General features: G+C 56.8%; 1 protein-coding gene across 1 annotated transcript; it reads left to right on the top strand.

Annotated features, from left to right (window-relative positions):
* The first annotated feature begins 13,530 nt into the window (after positions 1-13,530).
* On the top strand, positions 13,531-14,592 carry LOC137358415 (syncollin-like). Its single transcript, XM_068024361.1, has one exon. It carries the CDS (start codon positions 13,867-13,869, stop codon positions 14,260-14,262), a length of 396 nt encoding a protein of 131 aa, XP_067880462.1. The 5' UTR covers positions 13,531-13,866; the 3' UTR covers positions 14,263-14,592.
* Positions 14,593-21,440: the final 6,848 nt, after the last annotated feature.

Below are 21,440 nucleotides of genomic sequence, written 5' to 3'. Positions count from 1 at the left end.
GCAGTCGGTGTGGGGTAGGTACACCCACACACCCACAGTGCTGTTAGGAAGGGAGTTCCAGGATTTTGACCCAGCGACAGTGAAGGAACGGCCGATATAGTTCCAAGTCAGGATGGTGTGTGACTTGGAGGGGAACTTGCAGGTGGTGGTGTTCCCATGCGTCTGCTGCCCTTGTCCTTCGAGGTGGTAGAGGTCACGGGTTTGGAAGGTGCTGTCGAAGGAGCCTTGGTGCATTGCTGCAGTGCATCTTGTAGATGGTACACACTGCTGCCACTGTGCGTCGGTGGTGGAGGGAGTGAATGTTTGTGGATGGGGTGCCAGTCAAATGGGCTGCTTTGTCCTGGATGGTGTCGAGCTTCTTGAGTGTTGTTGGAGCTGCACCCATCCAGACTAGTGGAGAGTATTCCATCACACTCCTGACTTGTGCCTTGTAGATGGTGGACAGGCTTTGGGGAGTCAGGAGGTCAGTTACTCACCTCAGGATTCCTAGCCTCTGACCTGCTCTTGTAGCCACGGTATTTATATGGCTACTCCAGTTCAGTTTCTGGTCAATGGTAGCCCCTAGGATGTTGATAGTGGGGGATTCAGCGATGGTAATGCCGTTGAACGTCAAGGGGAGATGGTTAGATTCTCTCTTATTGGAGATGGTCATTGCCTGGCACTTGTGTGGTGTGAATGTTACTTGCCACTTATCAGCCCAAGCCTGGATATTGTCCAGGTCTTGCTGCATTTCTACACAGGCTGCTTCAGTATCTGAGGAGTCACGAATGGTGCTGAACATTGTGCAATCATCATGCAAATTGAGAGTGCAGAACCATTGGGAGGGTCAGCCCTGCCCAGTCGCACGGTCCACCTCCCTCACCCCAATCCATGCCCCAGGGTCAAGATCTTACTTGTCGAACATCAGGATCATGGGTTCAAGCAGAGAACCGAGCCCCGTAATCCAGGCCTGACCACACCCCCCCCCACCCCAGTGTCAGCACTGAGGGAGTGCAGCACTGTCGGAGGGTCAGTACTAAGGGAGCGCCGCACTGTCGGAGGGTCAGCACTGATGGAGTGCCGCACTGTCGGAGGGTCAGTACTGAGGGAGCGCCGCACTGTCGGAGGGTCAGTACTGAAGGAGCGCCGCACTGTCGGAGGGTCAGTACTGAGGGAGCGCCGCACTGTCGGAGGGTCAGCACTGATGGAGTGCCGCACTGTCGGAGGGTCAGTACTGAGGGAGCGCCGCACTGTCGGAGGGTCAGTACTGAGGGAGCGCCGCACTGTCGGAGGGTCAGTACTGAGGGAGAGCCGCACTGTCGGAGGGTCAGTACTGAGGGAGTGCCGCACTGTCGGAGGGTCAGTGCTGAGGGAGCGCCGCACTGTCAGAGGGTCAGTACTGAGGGAGCGCCGCGCTGTCGGAGGGTCGGTACTGAGGGAGTGCCGCACTGTCGGAGGGTCAGTACTGAGGGAGCGCTGCGCTGTCGGAGGGTCAGTGCTGAGGGAGCGCCGCACTGTCGGAGGGTCAGTACTGAGGGAGCGCCGCACTGTCGGAGGGTCAGTACTGAGGGAGTGTCGCACTGTCGGAGGGTCAGTACTGAGGGAGGGCCGCAATGTCGGAGGGTCAGTACTGAGGGAGCGCCGCACTGTCGGAGGGTCAGTACTGAGGGAGCTCCGCACTGTCGGAGGGTCAGTACTGAGGGAGGGCCACACTGTTGGAGGGTCAGTACTGAGGGAGTGCCACACTGTTGGAGGGTCAGTATTGAGGGAGCGCCGCACTGTCGTAGGGTCAGTACTGAGGGAGGGCCGCAATGTTGGAGGGTCAGTACTGAGGGAGCGCCGCACTGTCGTAGGGTCAGTACTGAGGGAGCGCTGCACTGTCGGAGGGTCAGTACTGAGGGAGCGCCTCACTGTCGGAGGGTCAGTACTGAGGGAGTGCCGCACTGTCGGAGGGTGAGTACTGAGGGAGCGCCGCACTGTCGGAGGGTCAGTACTTAGGGAGAGCCGCGCTGTCGTAGGGTCAGTACTGAGGGAGCGCTGCACTGTCGGAGGGTCAGTACTGAGGGAGCGCCTCACTGTCGGAGGGTCAGTACTGAGGGAGTGCCGCACTGTCGGAGGGTCAGTACTGAGGGAGCGCCGCACTGTCGGAGGGTCAGTACTTAGGGAGAGCCGCGCTGTCGGAGGGTCAGTACTGAGGGAGCGCCGCACTGTCGGAAGGTCAGTACTGAGGGAGGGCCACACTGTCGGAGGGTCGGTACTGAGGGAGAGCCGCACTGTCGGAGGGTCAGTACTGAGGGAGCGCCGCACTGTCGGAGGGTCAGTACTGAGGGAGGGCCACACTGTCGGAGGGTCAGTACTGAGGGAGCGCCTCAATGTCGGAGGGTCAGTACTGAGGGAGCGCCGCAATGTCGGAGGGTCAATACTGAGGGAGAGCCGCACTGTCGGATTCTGAGCACTGAGGGAGCGCCGCACTGTCGGAGGGTCAGTACTGAGGGAGCGCCGCACTGTCGGAGGGTCAGTACTGAGGGAGCGCCGCACTGTCGGAGGGTCAGTACTGAGGGAGCGCCGCACTGTCGGAGGGTCAGTACTGAGGGAGGGCCACACTGTCGGAGGGTCAGTACTGAGGGAGCGCCTCAATGTCGGAGGGTCAGTACTGAGGGAGCGCCGCAATGTCGGAGGGTCAATACTGAGGGAGAGCCGCACTGTCGGATTCTGAGCACTGAGGGAGCGCCGCACTGTCGGAGGGTCAGTACTGAGGGAGCGCCGCACTGTCGGAGGGTCAGTACTGAGGGAGCGCCGCACTGTCGGAGGGTCAGTACTGAGGGAGCGCCGCACTGTCGGAGGGTCAGTACTGAGGGAGCGCCGCACTGTCGGAGGGTCGGTACTGAGGGAGCGCCGCACTGTCGGAGGGTCAGTACTGATGGAGCGCTGCACTGTCTGAGAGTCAGTACTGAGGGAGTTCCACACTGTCGGAGGGTCAGTACTGAGGGAGCGCCGCACTGTCAGAGGGTCAGTACTGAGGGAGCGCCGCACTGTCGGAGGGTCAGTACTGAGGGAGTCCCGCACTGTCGGAGGGTCAGTACTGAGGGAGCGCCGCACTGTCAGAGGGTCAGTACTGAGGGAGCGCCGCACTGTCGGAGGGTCAGTACTGAGGGAGAGCCGCACTGTCGGAGGGTCAGTACTGAGGGAGCGCCGCACTGTCAGAGGGTCAGTACTGAGGGAGCGCCGCACTGTCGGAGGGTCAGTACTGAGAGAGTCCCGCACTGTCGGAGGGTCAGTACTGAGGGAGCGCCGCACTGTCGGAGGGTCTGTACTGAGGGAGCGCCGCACTGTCGGAGGGTCAGTACTGAGGGAGTCCCGCACTGTCGGAGGGTCAGTACTGAGGGAGCGCCGCACTGTCAGAGGGTCAGTACTGAGGGAGCGCCGCACTGTCGGAGGGTCAGTACTGAGGGAGAGCCGCACTGTCGGAGGGTCAGTACTGAGGGAGCGCCGCACTGTCAGAGGGTCAGTACTGAGGGAGCGCCGCACTGTCGGAGGGTCAGTACTGAGGGAGAGCCGCACTGTCGGAGGGTCAGTACTGAGGGAGCGCCGCACTGTCGGAGGGTCAGTACTGAGGGAGGGCCACACTGTCGGAGGGTCAGTACTGAGGGAGCGCCGCACTGTCGGAGGGTCAGTACTGAGGGAGCGCCGCACTGTCGGATTCTGAGCACTGAGGGAGCGCCGCACTGTCGGAGGGTCAGTACTGAGGGAGCGCCGCACTGTCGGAGGGTCAGTACTGAGGGAGCGCCGCACTGTCGGAGGGTCAGTACTGAGGGAGCGCCGCACTGTCGGAGGGTCAGTACTGAGGGAGTGCCGCACTGTCGGAGGGTCAGTACTGAGGGAGCGCCGCACTGTCGGAGGGTCAGTACTGAGGGAGGGCCGCACTGTGGGAGGGTCAGTACTGAGGCAGTGCTGCACTGTCTGAGAGTCAGTACTGAGGGAGTTCCACACTGTCGGAGGGTCAGTACTGAGGGAGTGCCGCACTGTCGGAGGGTCAGTACTGAGGGAGGGCCGCACTGTGGGAGGGTCAGTACTGAGGCAGTGCTGCACTGTCTGAGAGTCAGTACTGAGGGAGTTCCACACTGTCGGAGGGTCAGTACTGAGGGAGCGCCGCACTGCTGGAGGGTCAGTACTGAGGGAGCGCCGCACTGTCGGAGGGTCTGTACTGAGGGAGCGCCGCACTGCTGGAGGGTCAGTACTGAGGGAGTCCCGCACTGTCGGAGGGTCAGTGCTGAGAGAGTCCCGCACTGTCGGAGGGTCAGTACTGAGGGAGCCCCGCACTGTCGGAGGGTCAGTACTGAGGGAGCGCCGCACTGTCGGAGGGTCAGTATTGAGGGAGCGCCGCACTGTCGGAGGGTCAGTACTGAGGGAGCGCCGCACTGTCGGAGGGTCAGTACTGAGGGAGTGCCGTACTGTCGGAGGGTCAGTACTGAGAGAGCGCCGCACTGTCGGAGGGTCAGTACTGAGGGAGTCCCGCACTGTCGGAGGGTCAGTACTGAGGGAGCGCCGCACTGTCGGAGGGTCAGTACTGAGGGAGTGCCGCACTGTCGGAGGGTCTGTACTGAGAGAGTCCTGCACTGTCGGAGGGTCAGTACTGAGGGAGCGCCGCACTGTCGGAGGGTCAGTACTGAGGGAGTGCCGCACTGTCGGAGGGTCTGTACTGAGAGAGTCCTGCACTGTCGGAGGGTCAGTACTGAGGGAGCGCCGCACTGTCGGAGGGTCTGTACTGAGGGAGCGCCGCACTGTCGGAGGGTCAGTACTGAGGGAGTCCCGCACTGTCGGAGGGTCAGTACTGAGGGAGCGCCGCACTGTCGGAGGGTCAGTACTGAGGGAGTGCCGCACTGTCGGAGGGTCTGTACTGAGAGAGTCCTGCACTGTCGGAGGGTCAGTACTGAGGGAGCGCCGCACTGTCGGAGGGTCTGTACTGAGGGAGCGCCGCACTGTCGGAGGGTCTGTACTGCGGGAGCGCCGCACTGTCGGAGGGTCAGTACTGAGGGAGCGCCGCACTGTCGGAGGGTCAGTACTGAGGGAGTGCCGCACTGTCGGAGGGTCAGTACTGAGGGAGCGCCGTACTGTCAGAGGGTCAGTACTGAGGGAGCGCCGCACTGTCGGAGGGTCAGTACTGAGGGAGCGCCGCACTGTAGGAGGGTCAGTACTGAGGGAGCGCCGTACTGTCAGAGAGTCAGTACTGAGGGAGCACCGCACTGTCGGAGGGTCTGTACTGAGGGAGCGCCGTACTGTCAGAGGGTCAGTACTGAGGGAGCGCCGCACTGTCGGAGGGTCAGTACTGAGGGAGCGCCGCACTGTCGGAGGGTCTGTACTGAGGGAGCGCCGCACTGTCGGAGGGTCAGTACTGAGGGAGCGCCGCACTGTCGGAGGGTCTGTACTGAGGGAGCGCCGCACTGTCGGAGAGTCAGTACTGAGGGAGCACCGCACTGTCGGAGGGTCTGTACTGAGGGAGCGCCGCACTGTCGGAGAGTCAGTACTGAGGGAGCACCGCACTGTCGGAGGGTCTGTACTGAGGGAGCGCCGTACTGTCAGAGGGTCAGTACTGAGGGAGCGCCGCACTGTCGGAGGGATAGGGTTTGAAATCAGCAATGACAAATCTGCCCACTCAGTCAGGGTTGAGAACGGTGAGTACTGAGGACAATGAACGATCAATCTACACTATGTTTTCTATCTTTATCTTATTACCTGCACACCGGTCACTGTTAATTTGACCCTAACTCCCTCAGTGAGGTATGACTGAAAGTACAAACACCGGGGACAGCCAATCACTGTAGCTGTTGCTGAAAGTCCCAAAGTTCATGATTCTGCTGTGTTTGTACACTCGTCAAGGTTAAACACAGAGTACAGCTCGGGGTTAGATTTAGATTTTCAGAGATACAGCACTGAAACAGGCCCTTCGGCCCACCGAGTCTGTGCCGACCATTAACCACCCATTTAGACTAATCCTACACTAATTCCATATTCCTACCACATCCCCACCTATCCCTATATTTCCCTACCACCTACCTATACTAGGGGCAATTTATAAAGGCCAATTTACCTATCAACCTGCAAGTCTTTTGGCTTGTGGGAGGAAACCGAAGCACCCGGAAAAAACCCTCGCAGACACAGGGAGAACTTGCAAAACTCCACACAGGCAGTACCCAGAATTGAACCCGGGTCGCTGGAGCTGTGAGGCTGCGGTGCTAACCACTGCGCCGCCCATACTGACGTGCCAGACGGTGCAGATTCACCCCCTCAGTCCTGCCAATGTGTAGCCATGTCAGGGCCAGGAGTCCTGTGCTGCCCCGAAACAGATACTAGATACAGAGTAAAGCTCCCTCTGCACTGTACCCCATCAAACACTCCCAGGACAGGTACAGCACGGGGTTAGATACAGAGTAAAGCTCCCTCTACACTGTCCCCATCAAACACTCCCAGGACAGGTACAGCACGGGGGTTAGATACAGAGTAAAGCTCCCTCTACACTGTCCCCATCAAACACTCCCAGGACAGGGACAGCACGGGAAAAAAAAAAAAAAAAACGGGGTTAGATACAGAGTAAAGCTCCCTCTACACTGTCCCCATCAAACACTCCCAGGACAGGTACAGTACGGGGGTTAGATTAAAAAAAAAAAAAAAAAAAACGGGGTTAGATACAGAGTAAAGCTCCCTCTACACTGTCCCCATCAAACACTCCCAGGACAGGTACAGTACGGGGGTTAGATACAGAGTAAAGCTCCCTCTACACTGTCCCCCATCAAACACTCCCAGGACAGGTACAGCACTGGGATTGGCTGCTCTCTGATTTGGGAGCCTGAGTGTTGAGAGCCTCAACGAGGTGCAGCTGAGAGTGCTGGTGGCAGTTGGAGGTTGCAGAGGTGGAGAGAGGAGCTGCACTGAGCAAGGGAGAGCTTCTACAAACAAGCAGAGGAAAACTCCAACAACAGTCTCCATTAAAGAGAAGAAAGGGACATTTTGTGGAAACAAGGCTTTGTCTGGAGGTGGGTGCTGAACACCAGTAATTTACTTTGGACTGTTGGGGGAGGAACAAGTGGCTGGAACAACAAGGGGTGGGGCTGCCAATTCAACAGGAATCTGTGCTGCTGCACAAGCACACAGGGAAGCTCCCTCCCCACCCCAATTGCCAAGCCTGGGTCAGCTGAAGCTGCCCAGCTAAACAGACGGAAGGGGATAGATAGTGCCTGGGCAGCTTCAGCTGACCCAGGTGAAGACGACTCCCCCCCCAACCAGAAGACCGGAAGACCAACTTCAAAGACTGTTTGTTTTAAGTGTACTGTGAGCACCACCTCCAGAAAGCAAGTCATCCCTTCCAGCCTGCCTTTGCCTCTCCTCTCTTAACTCAGCCTCTCCACTAACCTGTTGTTTGTTTGTTTGTCTTTTCAAATTTTTCTGTGAGTCGCTGTTATTTAGTGTGCAAGTCCACAATTTGGGGTGGGTTTAGCTCTTAGACCCATGGCAAGCCCTTCATCACCGGTGACGGGGCCCTCTACTACCTACGCAGCTGCAGCTTCTGTGGCTGCCCACGTGGCCCCGTCACCCTTTAAATTATTGACATGCAGCCATGGGGTGAAGAGCTATCCCCACCCCAACATGTCTATTGAGGCCTGCGTTAAGGCAATGGCCGTGGTTGTCGGCCCCTCGGCCATTGTTGCGGCCTCAAAGATGTATGGGAAGGCTGTGTTCTTTTTGAAGACCGAGCGGGCGGTGTCCCTGGCCCTGAGTAAAGGGCTCACTGTGGGGGGGACCTTCCTGCCAGTGGACCCTCTGGGGGCCACTGCGCATCGGATAATGTTGTCCAACGTCCCACCCTTCATTCCCAGTGAGCTCCTCCTCCCCCACCTGCACCAACTGGGGGAGGTGAGGTCGGGGATCACCCCAGTCCGGCTTGGTCTTCGGGAGCACAGCCTCCAACATGTCTACTCCTTCCGCCGCCAGTTATTTATGCAGCTGGCGTGGGAGGAGGTCTTGGAGGGCCACTTCACTGTAGAGTTCCAGGGTACGGCCTACCGCGTCTTTTGGACCTCGGACGGGGCGCGGTGCCACGTCTGCAAGGGGGTGGGGCATGTTCGTAAGAACTGCCCCAACCTCCCGGCCGCCAGCTCCACCTCGGGGGCCCAGAGTGGTTCCACAGCACCTCCTCCCACTCCCCCCGCACATCCAACAGACACCGCTCAGTCGGTTCCGGAGGCTGTGGTTTTCACAGCCTCTGGCGGGGAGGGGAGCGTCCGTTCGAGCGGAAGGAAGACGCGGGGAAAAAAGAAACATCGTGAGGCGCGTCCCCTGGACACTTTGACTCAACCCGAGCCTGAGCTCAGCCCAAAGCCCATTCCCATGGAATCCACCTGTCCCAGGGCTGGGCTCAGGCCCAGGGTGACTAAAAAAGGAAAAAAGGGTGCGGAGGCGGAGGCCTCTGATGACATGGAGGTCTCTGAGTCTCCGCGCCCAAGTGCGAAAAAGAGGAGAAGGCACCCCTCCACAGAAATAACACAGGGCCCTGAGGTGCAGGGCCCATCTGTTGGAGGGGCGCTGCCTCCTGTTTCTGGTCCTCAAGTTCCCCCTACCGCCACCACCAAGGCTGCAAAGTCCGGGCAGGTGCTCCCTATTCCTCAGGATGGAGGGGAGGGGATGGCCCCGGTACGTGAGGCCCCTCCTGAAGGAGTAAGTGGGGCCCTGCTTGTGGTGGGGGAGCCTGGGGAAACCGCCCATTCCGCCACTGCTACTGGGTCGGGTGCCCTGAATGACGGGGAGGGCGAGGCCCCAGAGGGTCGGGCCTCCCAGCCGGAGTCCACCTCCAACCAGAAGACACCCGACCCAGTTATAACTGAGAATGCTGCCCCATCTGCTGGGCCTGTGGGTGCTGGCGGAGCGGGAGATAGCCTCCTCTCGCCGCCTCCAGTCTCGGCTCCGGCTGGTTTCCCGGAGTCCGGAACTTCTGTCTCCCCTGGACCAGTCATTGGCCTGGGGATGGAGGTGGAGGGGGGTCCTGAACCGCTGGTGCCTACAGGCTCCAGTTTCACAATAGAACCCAGAGAGGACTCCTCCGCCATCGATCCTGGGGGTGGGATCGTGACGGAGGCGGGACCAGCTGGCGCGGCCGGGACGTCCGCCCCACAGTGTGTGGTGGATGTGTCGGCTGCTGGCGGTGACGACCCGGAGGAGGATGGGGATTCGGTGCGGGGCACGGAGGATGATCTTGATTCCATCGCCAGTGAGGTGGTGGAGTCCCTCGTGCCTCCCACCGAATCTCCTCTCATCCCCACGACGGAACTCCGGGATTTCCTCGCGGCTTGCAGGGGTTGCCGCAATAAAGTTCAGCTGGCCCTCGACCGTTGGTCGAATCTGGCGCTGATCATCCAGTCCGTCCGTGCCGCCCTTAAGATAGCGGGCAAGCGCGCAGACGTGAAACTGGTTGAGAGGCGCCGTTTTAATGTGTTCCTCAATGGGTTGCTGGGGGAGTGGAGGGCCAGGTGCACTTCCACTCCCTCCTCACAGTGCGGTGTTGGTGACGGGTTTTAAGTACCCTTGACATGAAGATAACCATAGCCAGCCTCAACATCAACGGCAGCAGAGGGGTTCACCGCAGATTTCACAATCTCTCAGTCCTTAGGGAAGGGAGATACGCGGTGAGCTTTCTGCAGGAAACCCACACCGTTCCGGGAGACAAAGCCACCTGGCTCCTGGAGTGGCAGGGTGGGGTCTACATGAGTCACCTCACCCCTATTTCTAGTGGGGTGGCTATCTTGTTGGCCCCGACTTTTCAGCCGGAGACCTTGGGGGTCAAGGAGCTAGTGCCGGGCCGCTTGCTCCACCTCGCCGTTCGCCTGGGTAGCGTGCCGCTCCACTTTGTGAACGTGTACGCGCCCAGGCCCGGCGCGTTGCAAGCGCGCTTCTTTAAAGAAGTGTCCGCTCTCTTGAGCTCCATCGATAGCGGCGAGTGCATCATCCTCGGGGGGGATTTTAACTGCACCCTCGAGGTGGGGGATCGCTCCGGTCCCCAGCGCGGCCAAGCGTCGGTGGAGAAGTTGAGGGGACTGATCAGCTCCCTTAACTTGGTGGACGTCTGGCGGAATCTCCATCCCGACTCCAGCGCCTTCACGTGGAGGTCTGGAGGAGGGGGGTCGCGAATCGACCGCCTCTACATTTCGCAGGTGTACGTCTCCCGCGTTTCGGCGGCCTCCATGCGGCTGGTGCCGTGCTCGGACCACCGCCTGGTGTGGGGGAGTTCACTCCGCTCCGCACACGGGCGGGGTCTGCGTACTGGCACTTTAACAACCGGCTGCTGGAGGACGTGCGATTTCGGGACTCGTTCTGTCGATTCTGGGCCGACTGGAGAAGGAAGCAGGGGGGCTTCCCCTCCTTGAGGCTATGGTGGGATGTGGGCAAGACTCACATCCGCGTCTTCTGTCAGGAGTACGCGAAGGGGTCGACCAAGAGGCGGGAAGCCGAGATCGGGCGCCTTGAGAGGGAGGTGCTCGACTTGGAATCCCGCCTCGGTCATGCCGTCGCGGACCCGGCCCTGTGGCAGGCGTACAAAGAGAAGAAGGGCGCGCTGAGGAACCTGCAGCTCATAGGGTCCCGAGGCGCGTACGTGAGGTCGCGGATCCAGATCCTGGAAGATTTGGACCGCGCCTCTCCCTTCTTCTACTCGCTGGAAAAATGGCGGGGGGTCCGTAAGCAGCTCGTTGAGCTGCTGGCCGACGACGGATCCTCCATCACGGATCCGGAGGGAATGGGCCTCCTGGTCCGGACTTATTACAGTGCGTTGTTCTCTCCGGATCCGTCCAGCGAGGATGCGCGCAGAGTTTTGTGGGAGGACCTGCCGCAGGTCAGCCCGGAGGGCGCTGAAGGATTGGAGGCTCCGCTCACGTTGGCGGAGCTGACTGGCGCCCTCCACCAGCTCTCGAGGGGCAAATCCCCAGGGCTGGATGGGTTGACCGTGGAGTTCCTCAGGGCGTTCTGGGACGTCCTGGGGGACGATTACGCGCGGGTCCTGGGGGAAAGCCTGGCGACCGGGGAGATGCCCCTCTCGTGGCGCAGGGCGGTCATCGTCCTGCTGCCGAAGAGGGGCGATCTCCGCCTGCTTAAAAACTGGCGTCCGGTCTCCCTCCTCAGCACGGATTATAAGATCTTTGCCCGGGCTATGTCTACCCGCCTGGGCTCCGTGCTGGCCCACATGATCCACCCCGACCAGTCCTACACTGTCCCGGGCCGGTCCATCCAGGACAACATCCACCTGGTCCGGGACCTGATCCATCTTTCCCAGAGGACTGGTCAGTCGGTCGCCTTTCTCTCCCTCGATCAGGAGAAGGCGTTCGACAGGGTGGATCACGATTACCTTTTCGGGACTCTGCGCGCTTTCGGACTCGGGCCGTATTTTGTGGCCCGGGTCCGACTTTTATACGCCGCCGCAGAGTGTCTAGTCAAAGTTAACGGGTCCTTGACGGCGCCCCTTCGATTTGGGAGAGGAGTGCGTCAGGGGTGCCCCATGTCCGGCCAATTGTATACCATCTGCGTGGAGCCCTTCCTGTGCCTGCTTCGCCGGAGGTTGACGGGATTGGCTCTGCGCGAGCCGGCCATGCGGGTCGTCCTCTCGGCTTACGCCGACGACGTGCTCCTCGCAATTACAGATCCCGTTGACTTGCGGAGGATGCGCGACTGCCAGCAGACCTTTTCTGCCGCGTCCTCCGCGAGGATCAATTGGGAGAAATGTTCCGGACTCCTGGTTGGTCAGTGGCGGGTGGACTCCCTGCCGGAGGAGATGACACCTTTTGCGTGGAGCACCACGCACCTCCTCTATCTGGGAGTCCACCTTAGCCCCGCTGAGGAAGCCTGGCCGGCAAACTGGCAGGAGTTGGAGGCGAAAGTCACCGCTCGGCTGGGGCGCTGGACAGGACTGCTCCGAGTGCTTTCCTACAGGGGCCGAGCGTTGGTCATAAACCAACTGGTGGCCTCCATGTTGTGGTACTGGTTGGTCACTTTGTCCCCGCCCCTTGTATTTGCCACCAAGATCCAGAAGAAACGCGTCGATTTCTTCTGGGGCAAGAGGAAACACTGGGTCTCTGCCGCGGTCCTGAGTCTCCCGATCGAGGAGGGCGGTCAGTCGCTGGTGTGCGTCCGCACCCAGGCTGCGACTCTCCGCCTTCGGACCCTGCAGAGATACCTGTACGTCGAGCGTCCTCCCAGATGGTGTGCGCTGGCGACGTATTTTTTCCGCCAGTGTCACTGCCTTCAAGACGACACGCAGCTCCCGGTGGAGTCCGTTAGCCGCGCCTCTCTGAGGGAGTTGCCTGTCTTTTACCGGGATCTTTTCCGAGTCTGGAACATGGTCGCCTCCAGTCAGGGCGCTCCCCCGCCGGCGGAGGAGAGCGCCTCGGCTGTCCGGGCGGCCGACTCCGGGGACGGTCCGGCGGGCGGAGGAGTAGCCGAAACCCCCCGGGACGCCCCTCACTGCGGGTGGCGAGGGGGCTCGGGAGTGCGGAGCGATCCCGGCCGAGCTGACCCCCGCTCGGCCGGAACTGCTCATCGGACCCAGGCCCCGAAACCCTCCTCGGGAGCCGGTCCCGCACAACCCGAGCCGCCTCTCGGATATGCCCTCCGTGCCATTCCAATCGGCGCGGAGGGGTTTCCTGTACGGGCTGCTCCTGCACACTCTCCACTTCCTCGCCCTCGTCAGCCGGCCGGACACGCCCTGGCTGTCCGCGTTGCCATCTGGCGGCGAGGGGAAACCCCGATGGAGGTCTCTCTACGCGGGAGTCTTCCCCTTTTACATCGGGGACCTGGGGTGGAGGGTGCTGCACAGAGCAGTCCCGTGCAATAGGCTTTTAAGTAGGTTCACGGACTCCCAGGCCACCTGTACTTTCTGCGGCCTGGACGAGTCCGTGTTCCACGTTTATACGGAGTGTGCGAGGTTGCAGCCCCTATTTGAGTATCTGAAGGGGCTGCTCCTCAAATTCTGGCTGCACTTCAGTCCCACGCTCCTGATCTTTGGGCACCCGGTGCGGAGGGGCTTGGGCCGGGAGGAGGATCTCCTCGTCGGTCTGCTCCTGGGCCTGGCCAAGGTGGCAATTCACAGGTCCAGATTGCGGGCCGTCGGGGGGTCCGTCCTCCCCGATTGCCTGCCCCTCTTCCGTGGTTACGTTCGCGCCCGGGTGTCCCTGGAAAAGGAGCATGCGGTGTCCGCCGGTACGCTTGAGGCCTTCCGCGACCGGTGGGCACCGCAGGGACTGGAGTGCATCGTCGACGCCGAGAATGGCATTTTAATTTGAGTTTTTGTTTATTTCTGTTTTGAATAGTTATTTTAAAAATATAAGTATGTATATAAAGGGGGCCTGAGGAATAAAGGCCCCCTCGACATATAAAAGAAAAGAAAAAGAAAAAAAAAAAAACGGGGGTTAGATACAGAGTAAAGCTCCCTCTACACTGTCCCCATCAAACACTCCCAGGACAGGTACAGTACGGGGGTTAGATACAGAGTAAAGCTCCCTCTACACTGTCCCCCATCAAACACTCCTCGCTTTCCCTGGGAGCTGTGCTCCGAGGTAGCAGCTGGTAGTTCCGTGACCATGAATCCTGCCTCTTATCAGCCCCATTCGATCCTAGCCAGCTGCTGGCGAGAGGGACCGTTCCCTCGGCCGAGCGGGAGATGGAGAAGTTTGTCCCCGTGGCCTCAATCATTCTGTTAATCATTAAACAAGCGCGTGGTCGCTGGGGCGGTAGAGGGTCCGATAAGAGCAGCTTTCCCGGTCATATAAAGCGGGAGGTTTACGAGCCCTCCTCACTCTGCTCGGCTGAGATTCCACCCCCCCCGCCGCCTCCGGCAACTGCTGAAGCTGAAGAATGGAAGGATTCCAGGCGTTGATGCTGTGCCTGCTCCTGTCTGGTGCCCTCGCCGTGTGCCCGGACCCCGATGTCCTCCTGGATGTGAACGGCGAGCGGGTCTGCGCCCGCCTCTTCGAAGACAGTGACGTCCTCTACGAGCGATGCTGCGGAGGGGGCTACTTTGATATCAAGAGCCCCGCGGACGTGCCCTCGATCGAGCGGGTCTGGAACGACCGGATCTCTTCCCTGGTGGTGGGGCCACGCTGTGAACTGACCGTCTGGAACAAACGCAACAAGCTTGGTTACCGCCGCAAGTTCCTCAAGGGAATTCAGTACCGCCTGGTCGAGGCAGGAAAGGGCCTCTTCGGAAACTGGGACGACTCGATCACCTCCTATTACTGTATTTGCAAATAAGGACCGCGGGCCTCCCCCTCCCTCGTCGGTCCCCAGCCAAAGCCGTACCTCTCCGCTAACCTCCATCATAAATCGTCCCCTCCGCTCTCTCGCCCTCTCTCTCACTCGCTCGCTTCCCTCCGCTTGACCCACTTCTCTCCCTCCCCTTCCTCCGCTCTCCCCATCCCGAGGCAGATCTCCAGCCGGAACGACTGACCGAGGCGGTTTCACCACCCCCGCCACACCCCCCCCCCAACTCCCCTCCCCCCAACTCTCTCCCCTTCCCCCTCCCTCCCGCGCCCGCTGGTAACGTGCCGCCGACACCGTGACGAGGCTCGGGGGCACCCTCCTACGTTCAGCCTCCGGGTGGGTCCCACGAGGGGGTGGGGCCTGGGGATGGGGGTGGGGTCGGGGGGAGGGGGAAGTTATTTTTCTATCCCCTCCTCGGAGGGATCCACACACGCACCTGCCCCTCCCCCACACGACTGCCCGGGAATCTAAACGAGACGTCGTGGCCTCTGTCACACAGGAAGTGAATCATTGTCGTCGCCGGGGAGAGGCGGCAGTTCAAATCCAAAGAGGAGGCAACATGGCACCAGAACCGCCAACGGTGAATCATCCGGTTTCCAACAGCTGACAAGCAAGATCCCACCCGGGGAGAAATCGTGGGGAATGGGGAGGGGGGAGGCCATTTCCTGTTTAAACTCCTCCCCCCACGGTACCTCCGCTCGTGTGATTGTAATACTGTCCCTCGGTGCCTGGGGGAAGGATGTGGACCTGCCTCTGTAAACTCACCTACGCCTGTGAATAAAACAGTGTTTCCTGCTCCTGCACCTACTGTGTCCGTGTCGTGCTCTGTGTCCGTGTGTCCGTGTCGTGCTCCGTGTCCGTGTCGTGCTCCGTGTCCGTGTGTCCGCGTCGTGCTCTGTGTCCGTGTTGTGTTCTGTGTCTGTGTGTCCGTGTGGTGCTTTGTGTCTGTGTCTGTGTCGTGCTCTGTGTCCATGTCGTGCTCCGTGTCCGCGTCGTGTTCCGTGTCCGCGTCGTGCTCTGTGTCCGCGTCGTGCTCTGTGTCCGTGTTGTGTTCTGTGTCTGTGTCGTGCTCTGTGTCCGTGTTGTGTTCTGTGTCTGTGTGTCCGTGTTGTGCTCCGTGTCCGTGTTGTGTTCTGTGTCTGTGTCGTGCTCTGTGTCCGTGTTGTGTTCTGTGTCTGTGTTGTGCTCTGTGTCTGTGTGTCCATGTCGTTCTCCGTGTCCGTGTCGTGCTCCGTGTCCGTGTTGTGCTCTGTGTCTGTGTGTCCGTGTCGTGCTCCGTGTCGTGCTCCGTGTCCGTGTCGTGCTCCGTGTCCGTGTCGTGCTCCGTGTCCGTGTCGTGCTCTGTGTCCGTGTTGTGTTCTGTGTCTGTGTGTCCGTGTGGTGCTCTGTGTCCGTGTCGTGCTCCGTGTCCGCGTCGTGTTCCGTGTCCGCGTCGTGCTCTATGTCCGTGCTGTGTTGCTGGTCTTTCCCGTGTTCGGGTTAAGAGCTCACACCAGCTGCTGGTCATTGATCACAATGTCACTTTCCCGGCCGCTCGGGTTCCCTTTCTGCTCAGAGACGGGGCTGTCAGCTGTCACTGGCCGGGTTCCAGAGAGCAATCGGAACCTGCCTCCTCACATACACTACCCCTTTATAACAAAACAAGAACAGGAGGAGGCCCATTCAGCCCCTCGAGGCTGTTACACAGGAACAGGAGGAGGCCATTCAGCCCCTCGACCCTGTTACACAGGAACAGGAGGAGGCCATTCAGCCCCTCGACCCTGTTACACAGGAACAGGAGGAGGCCATTCAGCCCCTCGACCCTGTTACACAGGAACAGGAGGAGGCCATTCAGCCCCTCGCCCCTGTTACACAGGAACAGGAGGAGGCCATTCAGCCCCTCGACCCTGTTACACAGGAACAGGAGGAGGCCATTCAGCCCCTACGTCGAGTCTGTTACATAGGAACAGGAGGAGGCCATTCAGCCCCTCGACCCTGTTACACAGGAACAGGAGGAGGCCATTCAGCCCCTCGACCCTGTTACACAGGAACAGGAGGAGGCCATTCAGCCCCTACGTCGAGTCTGTTACATAGGAACAGGAGGAGGCCATTCAGCCCCTCGTCGACCCTGTTACACAGGAACAGGAGGAGGCCATTCAGCCCCTCGTCGAGTCTGTTACACAGGACCAGGAGGAGGCCATTCATCCCCTCTCCAGCCTGTTAAGTTTGTTTTTCTACGTTGATTTTGATATCCCCTGATATCTGCGTTATGTTTTGCATGCGTTTCAGCTTTCTGTTACCTCTCACCTCTTCAGTCCTCCACGGTTATATTTTTGGCCACGAGAGAGCTTACCCTTTAGGGGTATAAACTGATTGTGTATCAGAGATTCACTGCAGCACAGAGGCCATTCAGCCCATTGAGCCCATGCCGGCTCTCTCTGTAGGGCAATCCAGTCAGTCCCATTCCCCCGTTCTATCCCCGTAGCCCTGCAAGTTGATTTCCCTCCACTGCCCGTTCGATTTCCTTCTGAAATCATTCACCATCTCCACTTCTACCGCCCGCGGAGGCAGTGAGTTCCAGGTCATTACCACTCGCTGTGTAAACAAGTTCATCCTCACATCACCCCCTAGATACAGGGGAGGTGCCAGAGGATTGGAGAGTGGCAAATGTGACACCCTTATTCAAGAAAGGGTGTAAGGACAGTCCTAATAATTACAGGCCGGTCAGTTTAACATCAGTGGTGGGTAAGGTTTTCGAAACAATAATCAGGGGAGAAAATCAACAGGCACTTGGAGAGGTTTGAGTTAATTAAGGAGAGCCAGCACGGATTTGTAAAAGGTAGATCGTGCTTGACTAATCTAATTGATTTTTGATGAAGTAACAGAGAAGGTTGATGAATGGAATGGGGTGGATATTGTCTGCAAAACAAAGTACCACATAAAAGGCTGGTTAACAGAATTGAAGCTTGTGGAATAGGAAGATCAGTGTCAGCTTGGATATAAAGTTGCTGTAAGGACAGAAAACAGCAAGTTGTGGTCAATGATTATTTTTCAGACTGGAGGATGATAGACAGTGGTGTTTCCCCAAGGGTCAGTGCTGGGACCACTGCTTGTTTTGCTATATATAAATGATGTGGATATTGGAATACAGAGTAAAATTTCAAAATTTGCCGATGATCCCAAACTCGGAGGTGTGACAGACAGTGAGGGTGATAGCAATCGACTGCAACAGGACATAGATAGGTTAGCAGAATGGGCAGACAAGTGGCAGATTGAATTTAATACAAAGAGGTGTGAGGTGATGCAATTTAGCAGAAGGGATAGGGAGAGGCAATATAGACTTAATGGCACAGTTCTAAAGAGTGTGCAGGGACAGAGGGACCTGGGGGTGCATGTGCATTGATCTTTGAAGGTGGCAGGACATATTGAGAGAGTGGTTAGTAAAGTAAATGGGATCTTGGGGATTCAGAAATCGAGGTATTGAGCACAAAAGCAGGGAGGTTACGGTGAACCTTTATAAATCTCTGGTTAGGTCACAACTGGAGTATTGTGTCCAGTTCTGGTCACACTTTCAGAAGGATGTGAGGGTCCTTGAGAGGGTGTAGAGGAGATTTACCAGAATGGGTCCAGGGATGGGGGATTTTAGTTACAAGGTTGGGTTGGAGAAGCTGGGGTTGTTTTCCCTGGAGCAAAGGAGATTGAGGGGAGATTTGATGGAGGTGAACAAGATTCTGAGAGGTTTAGATAAGGTAGATAAAGAAACTCTGTTCCCATTAGCTGATGGTACAAGGACTAGGGGACACAGACTGAAGGTTTTGGGTAAGAGATACAGGGCGGGGGGGGGAATGGGAGGATAAACTTGTTTACACAGCGAGTGGTAATGACGCTGGATACAGAGTGGAGGTACAGTAGGGGGTGATGCACAGTCAAATATAGACAAGAAACTGAGTCAGTCTGGAGGACAGAGTAAATATAGACCTGTTAAAGGTACAAGTGAATAATGCAAGGCTGGATTGCATCTGTTTTAACGCAAGGAGTCTTACTAGTAAGGCAGATGAATTGAGGGTATTGATTAACACATGGGATTATGATATTATTGCTATCACAGAGACATGGTTGAGGGAGGGGCAGGACTGGCAGCTCAATATTCCAGGGTATAGAATCATCAAGCGTGATAGGGGAGGGTGTAAAAGAGGAGGTGGCATTGCACTGTTGATCAAGGAGTCAATTACTGCAGTAAGGAGGGATGATATCTTTGAAGGTTCCTCAAATGAGGCCATATGGGTCGAACTTAAAAACAAAAAGGGGGCAATCACTTGGTTGGCAGTGTACTACAGGCCTCCAAACAGCCAGAAAGAGATAGAGGAGCAGATATATAGGCAGATCTCAGAGAGGTGTAAAAATAATAGGGTAATAATAGTAGGGGATTTCAACTTCCCCAATATCAACTGGGATAGTCTTAGTTCAAGAGGCTTAAAGGGGGCGAAATTCTTAAAGTGCATCCAGGAGAGCTTTTTGAGCCAGCACGTAGAAAGTCCTACAAGAGAAGGGGCAGTATTGGACCTAATCCTAGGGAATGATGCTGGACAAGTGGTAGAAGTGTCAGTGGGGGAACATTTCGGGGATAGTGACCATATCTTAACTCTAAGATTTAAGGTAGTTATGGAAAAAGACAAAGAGGGACCAGAAATAAAGGTACTGAATTGGGGGAAGGCAGATTTCAATATGATAAAACAGGATCTGGCCACAGTGGACTGGGAGCAGCTACTTGTAGGAAAGTCTACATCAGACCAGTGGGAGTCGTTCAAAGAGGAAATGAGAGTTCAGAGCCAACATGTACCCATAAAGATGAAGGGTAGGACCAACAAGTCCAGGGAACCCTGGATGTCAAGGGATATAGAGGATTGGATAAGGGAAAGAAGAAATGGAGGTTTGTGGCAGATTCAGAGGGCTGAAAACAATGGAGGCACAAGAGGAGTACAGAATGTGTAGGGGGGTACATAAAAAAGTATTTAGAAGAGCAAAGAGGGGACATGAAAAAACACTGGCGCACAAGATAAAGGAAAATCCCAAGGCCTTTTATAAGTATGTTAAGAGCAAGAGGATAACCAAAGAGTGGGGCCCATTAGGGATCATAGTGGCAATCTTTGTGTGGAGCCGGAGGACATAGGTGAGGTTTTAAATGATTACTTTTCATTTGTGTTCACTATGGAGAAGGACAATGTAGGTGTAGAGATCAGGGAGGGGGATTGTGATATACTTGAATAAATTAGCGTTGAAAGGGAGGCAGTATTAGCTGTTTTAGCAGGCTTAAAAGTGGATAAATCCCCAGGCCCAGATGAGATGTGTCCCAGGCTGTTATATGAGGCAAGGGAGGAGATAGCAGGGGGTCTGACACAAATTTTCAAATCCTCTCTGGCCACAGGAGAGGTACCAGGGGATTGGAGGACAGTGAATGTGGTTCCATTATTCAAGAAGGGTAGCAAGGATAAACCAGGTAATTACAGGCCGGTGAGTCTAACATCAGTGGTAGGGAAACTATTGGGAAACATTCTGAGGGACAGGATTAATCTCCACTTGGAGAGCCAGGGAATAATCAGGGATAGTCAGCAAGGCTTTGTCAGGGGGAGATCATGTCTAACTAACTTGATTGAATCTTTCAAGGAGGTGACTAGATGTGTAGGTGAGGGTAAAGCAATTGATGTAGTCTACATGGGCTTCAGTAAGGCTTTTAGTTTAGAGATACAGCACTGAAACAGGCCCTTCGGCCCATCGAGTCTGTGCCGACCATCAACCACCCATTTTTATACTAATCCTACACTAATTCCATATTCCTACCACATCCCCACATTTTCCCTACCACCTACCTATACTAGTGACAATTTATAATGGCCAATTTACCTGTCAACCTGCAAGTCTTTGGCTTGTGGGAGGAAACCGGAGCACCCGGAGAAAACCCACGCAGACACAGGGAGAACTTGCAAACTCCACACAGGCAGTACCCAGAATTGAACCCGGGTCGCTGGAGCTGTGAGGCTGCGGTGCTAACCACTGCGCCACTGTGCCGCATGGGTCCTGCATGGGAGATTGGTTAAGAAGGTAAGAGCCCATGGGATCCAGAGCAATTTGACAAATAATCATTTCAAACCTCACCTATATCCTCCGGCTCCACACACAGATTGCCACTTTGGTCCCTAATGGTCCCCACTCTTTCCCTGGTTATCTTCTAGCCCTTAATATACTTATCGAACACCTTGAGATTTTCCTCTATCTTGTCTGCCAGTGTTTTTTCATGTCCAGGGCAATTTGACAAATTGGATCCAAAATTGGCTTAGTGGCAGGAGGCAGAGGGTGATGGTCGAGGGTTGTTTTTGCGAGTGGAAGCCTGTGACCAGTGGTGTACCACAGGGATCGGTGTTGGGACCCTTGCTGTTTGTAGTGCATATTAATGATTTAGACGTGAATATAGGAGGTATGACTAGTAAGTTCGCAGATGACACGAAAATTGGTGGTGTCGTAAATAGTGAGGAGGAAAGCCTTAGATTACAGGACGATATAGATGGGCTGGTAAGATGGGCAGGGCAGTGGCAAATGGAATTTAATCCTGAGAAGTGTGAGGTGATGCATTTTGGGAGGACTAACAAGGCAAGGGAATATACAATGGATGGTAGGACCCTAGGACGTACAGAGGGTCAGAGGGACTTTGGTGTATGTGTCCATAGATCACTGAAGGCAGCAGCACAGGTAGATAAGGTGGTTAGGAAGGCATTTGGGATACTTGCCTTTATTGGCCGAGGCATAGAATATAAGAGCAGGGAGGTTATGATGGAGCTGTATAAAACACTAGTTAAGCCACAGCTGGAGTACTGTGTACAGTTCTGGGCACCACACTATAGGAAGGATGTGATTGCACTGGAGAGGGTGCAGAGGAGATTCACCAGGATGTTGCCTGGGCTGGAGCATTTCAGCAATGAAGAGAGACTGGATAGGCTAGGGTTGTTTTCCTTAGAGCAGAGAAGGCTGAGGGGGGACCTGATTGAGGTGTACAAAATTATGAGGGGTATTGATAGGTTAGATAGGAAGAAACTTTTTCCCTTAACGGACGGGTCAATAACCAGGGGGCATAGATTAAGTTCGCGAGACACGACCTCCCCGTCACAAAACCCAACATTGTAGCTAAAACCCCTCAT

The sequence above is a fragment of the Heterodontus francisci genome, chromosome 49 (assembly GCF_036365525.1).
Source record: "Heterodontus francisci isolate sHetFra1 chromosome 49, sHetFra1.hap1, whole genome shotgun sequence".
NCBI lineage: Eukaryota > Metazoa > Chordata > Chondrichthyes > Heterodontiformes > Heterodontidae > Heterodontus > Heterodontus francisci.
Note: the sequence above shows the minus strand (reverse complement) of the source record. Positions and strands in the feature narration are given on the sequence as shown.

Excerpts from the sequence above, each read along its gene's own strand:
- LOC137358415 (XM_068024361.1), top strand. The coding sequence starts at position 13,867 with ATGGAAGGATTCCAGGCGTTGATGCTGTGCCTGCTCCTGTCTGGTGCC.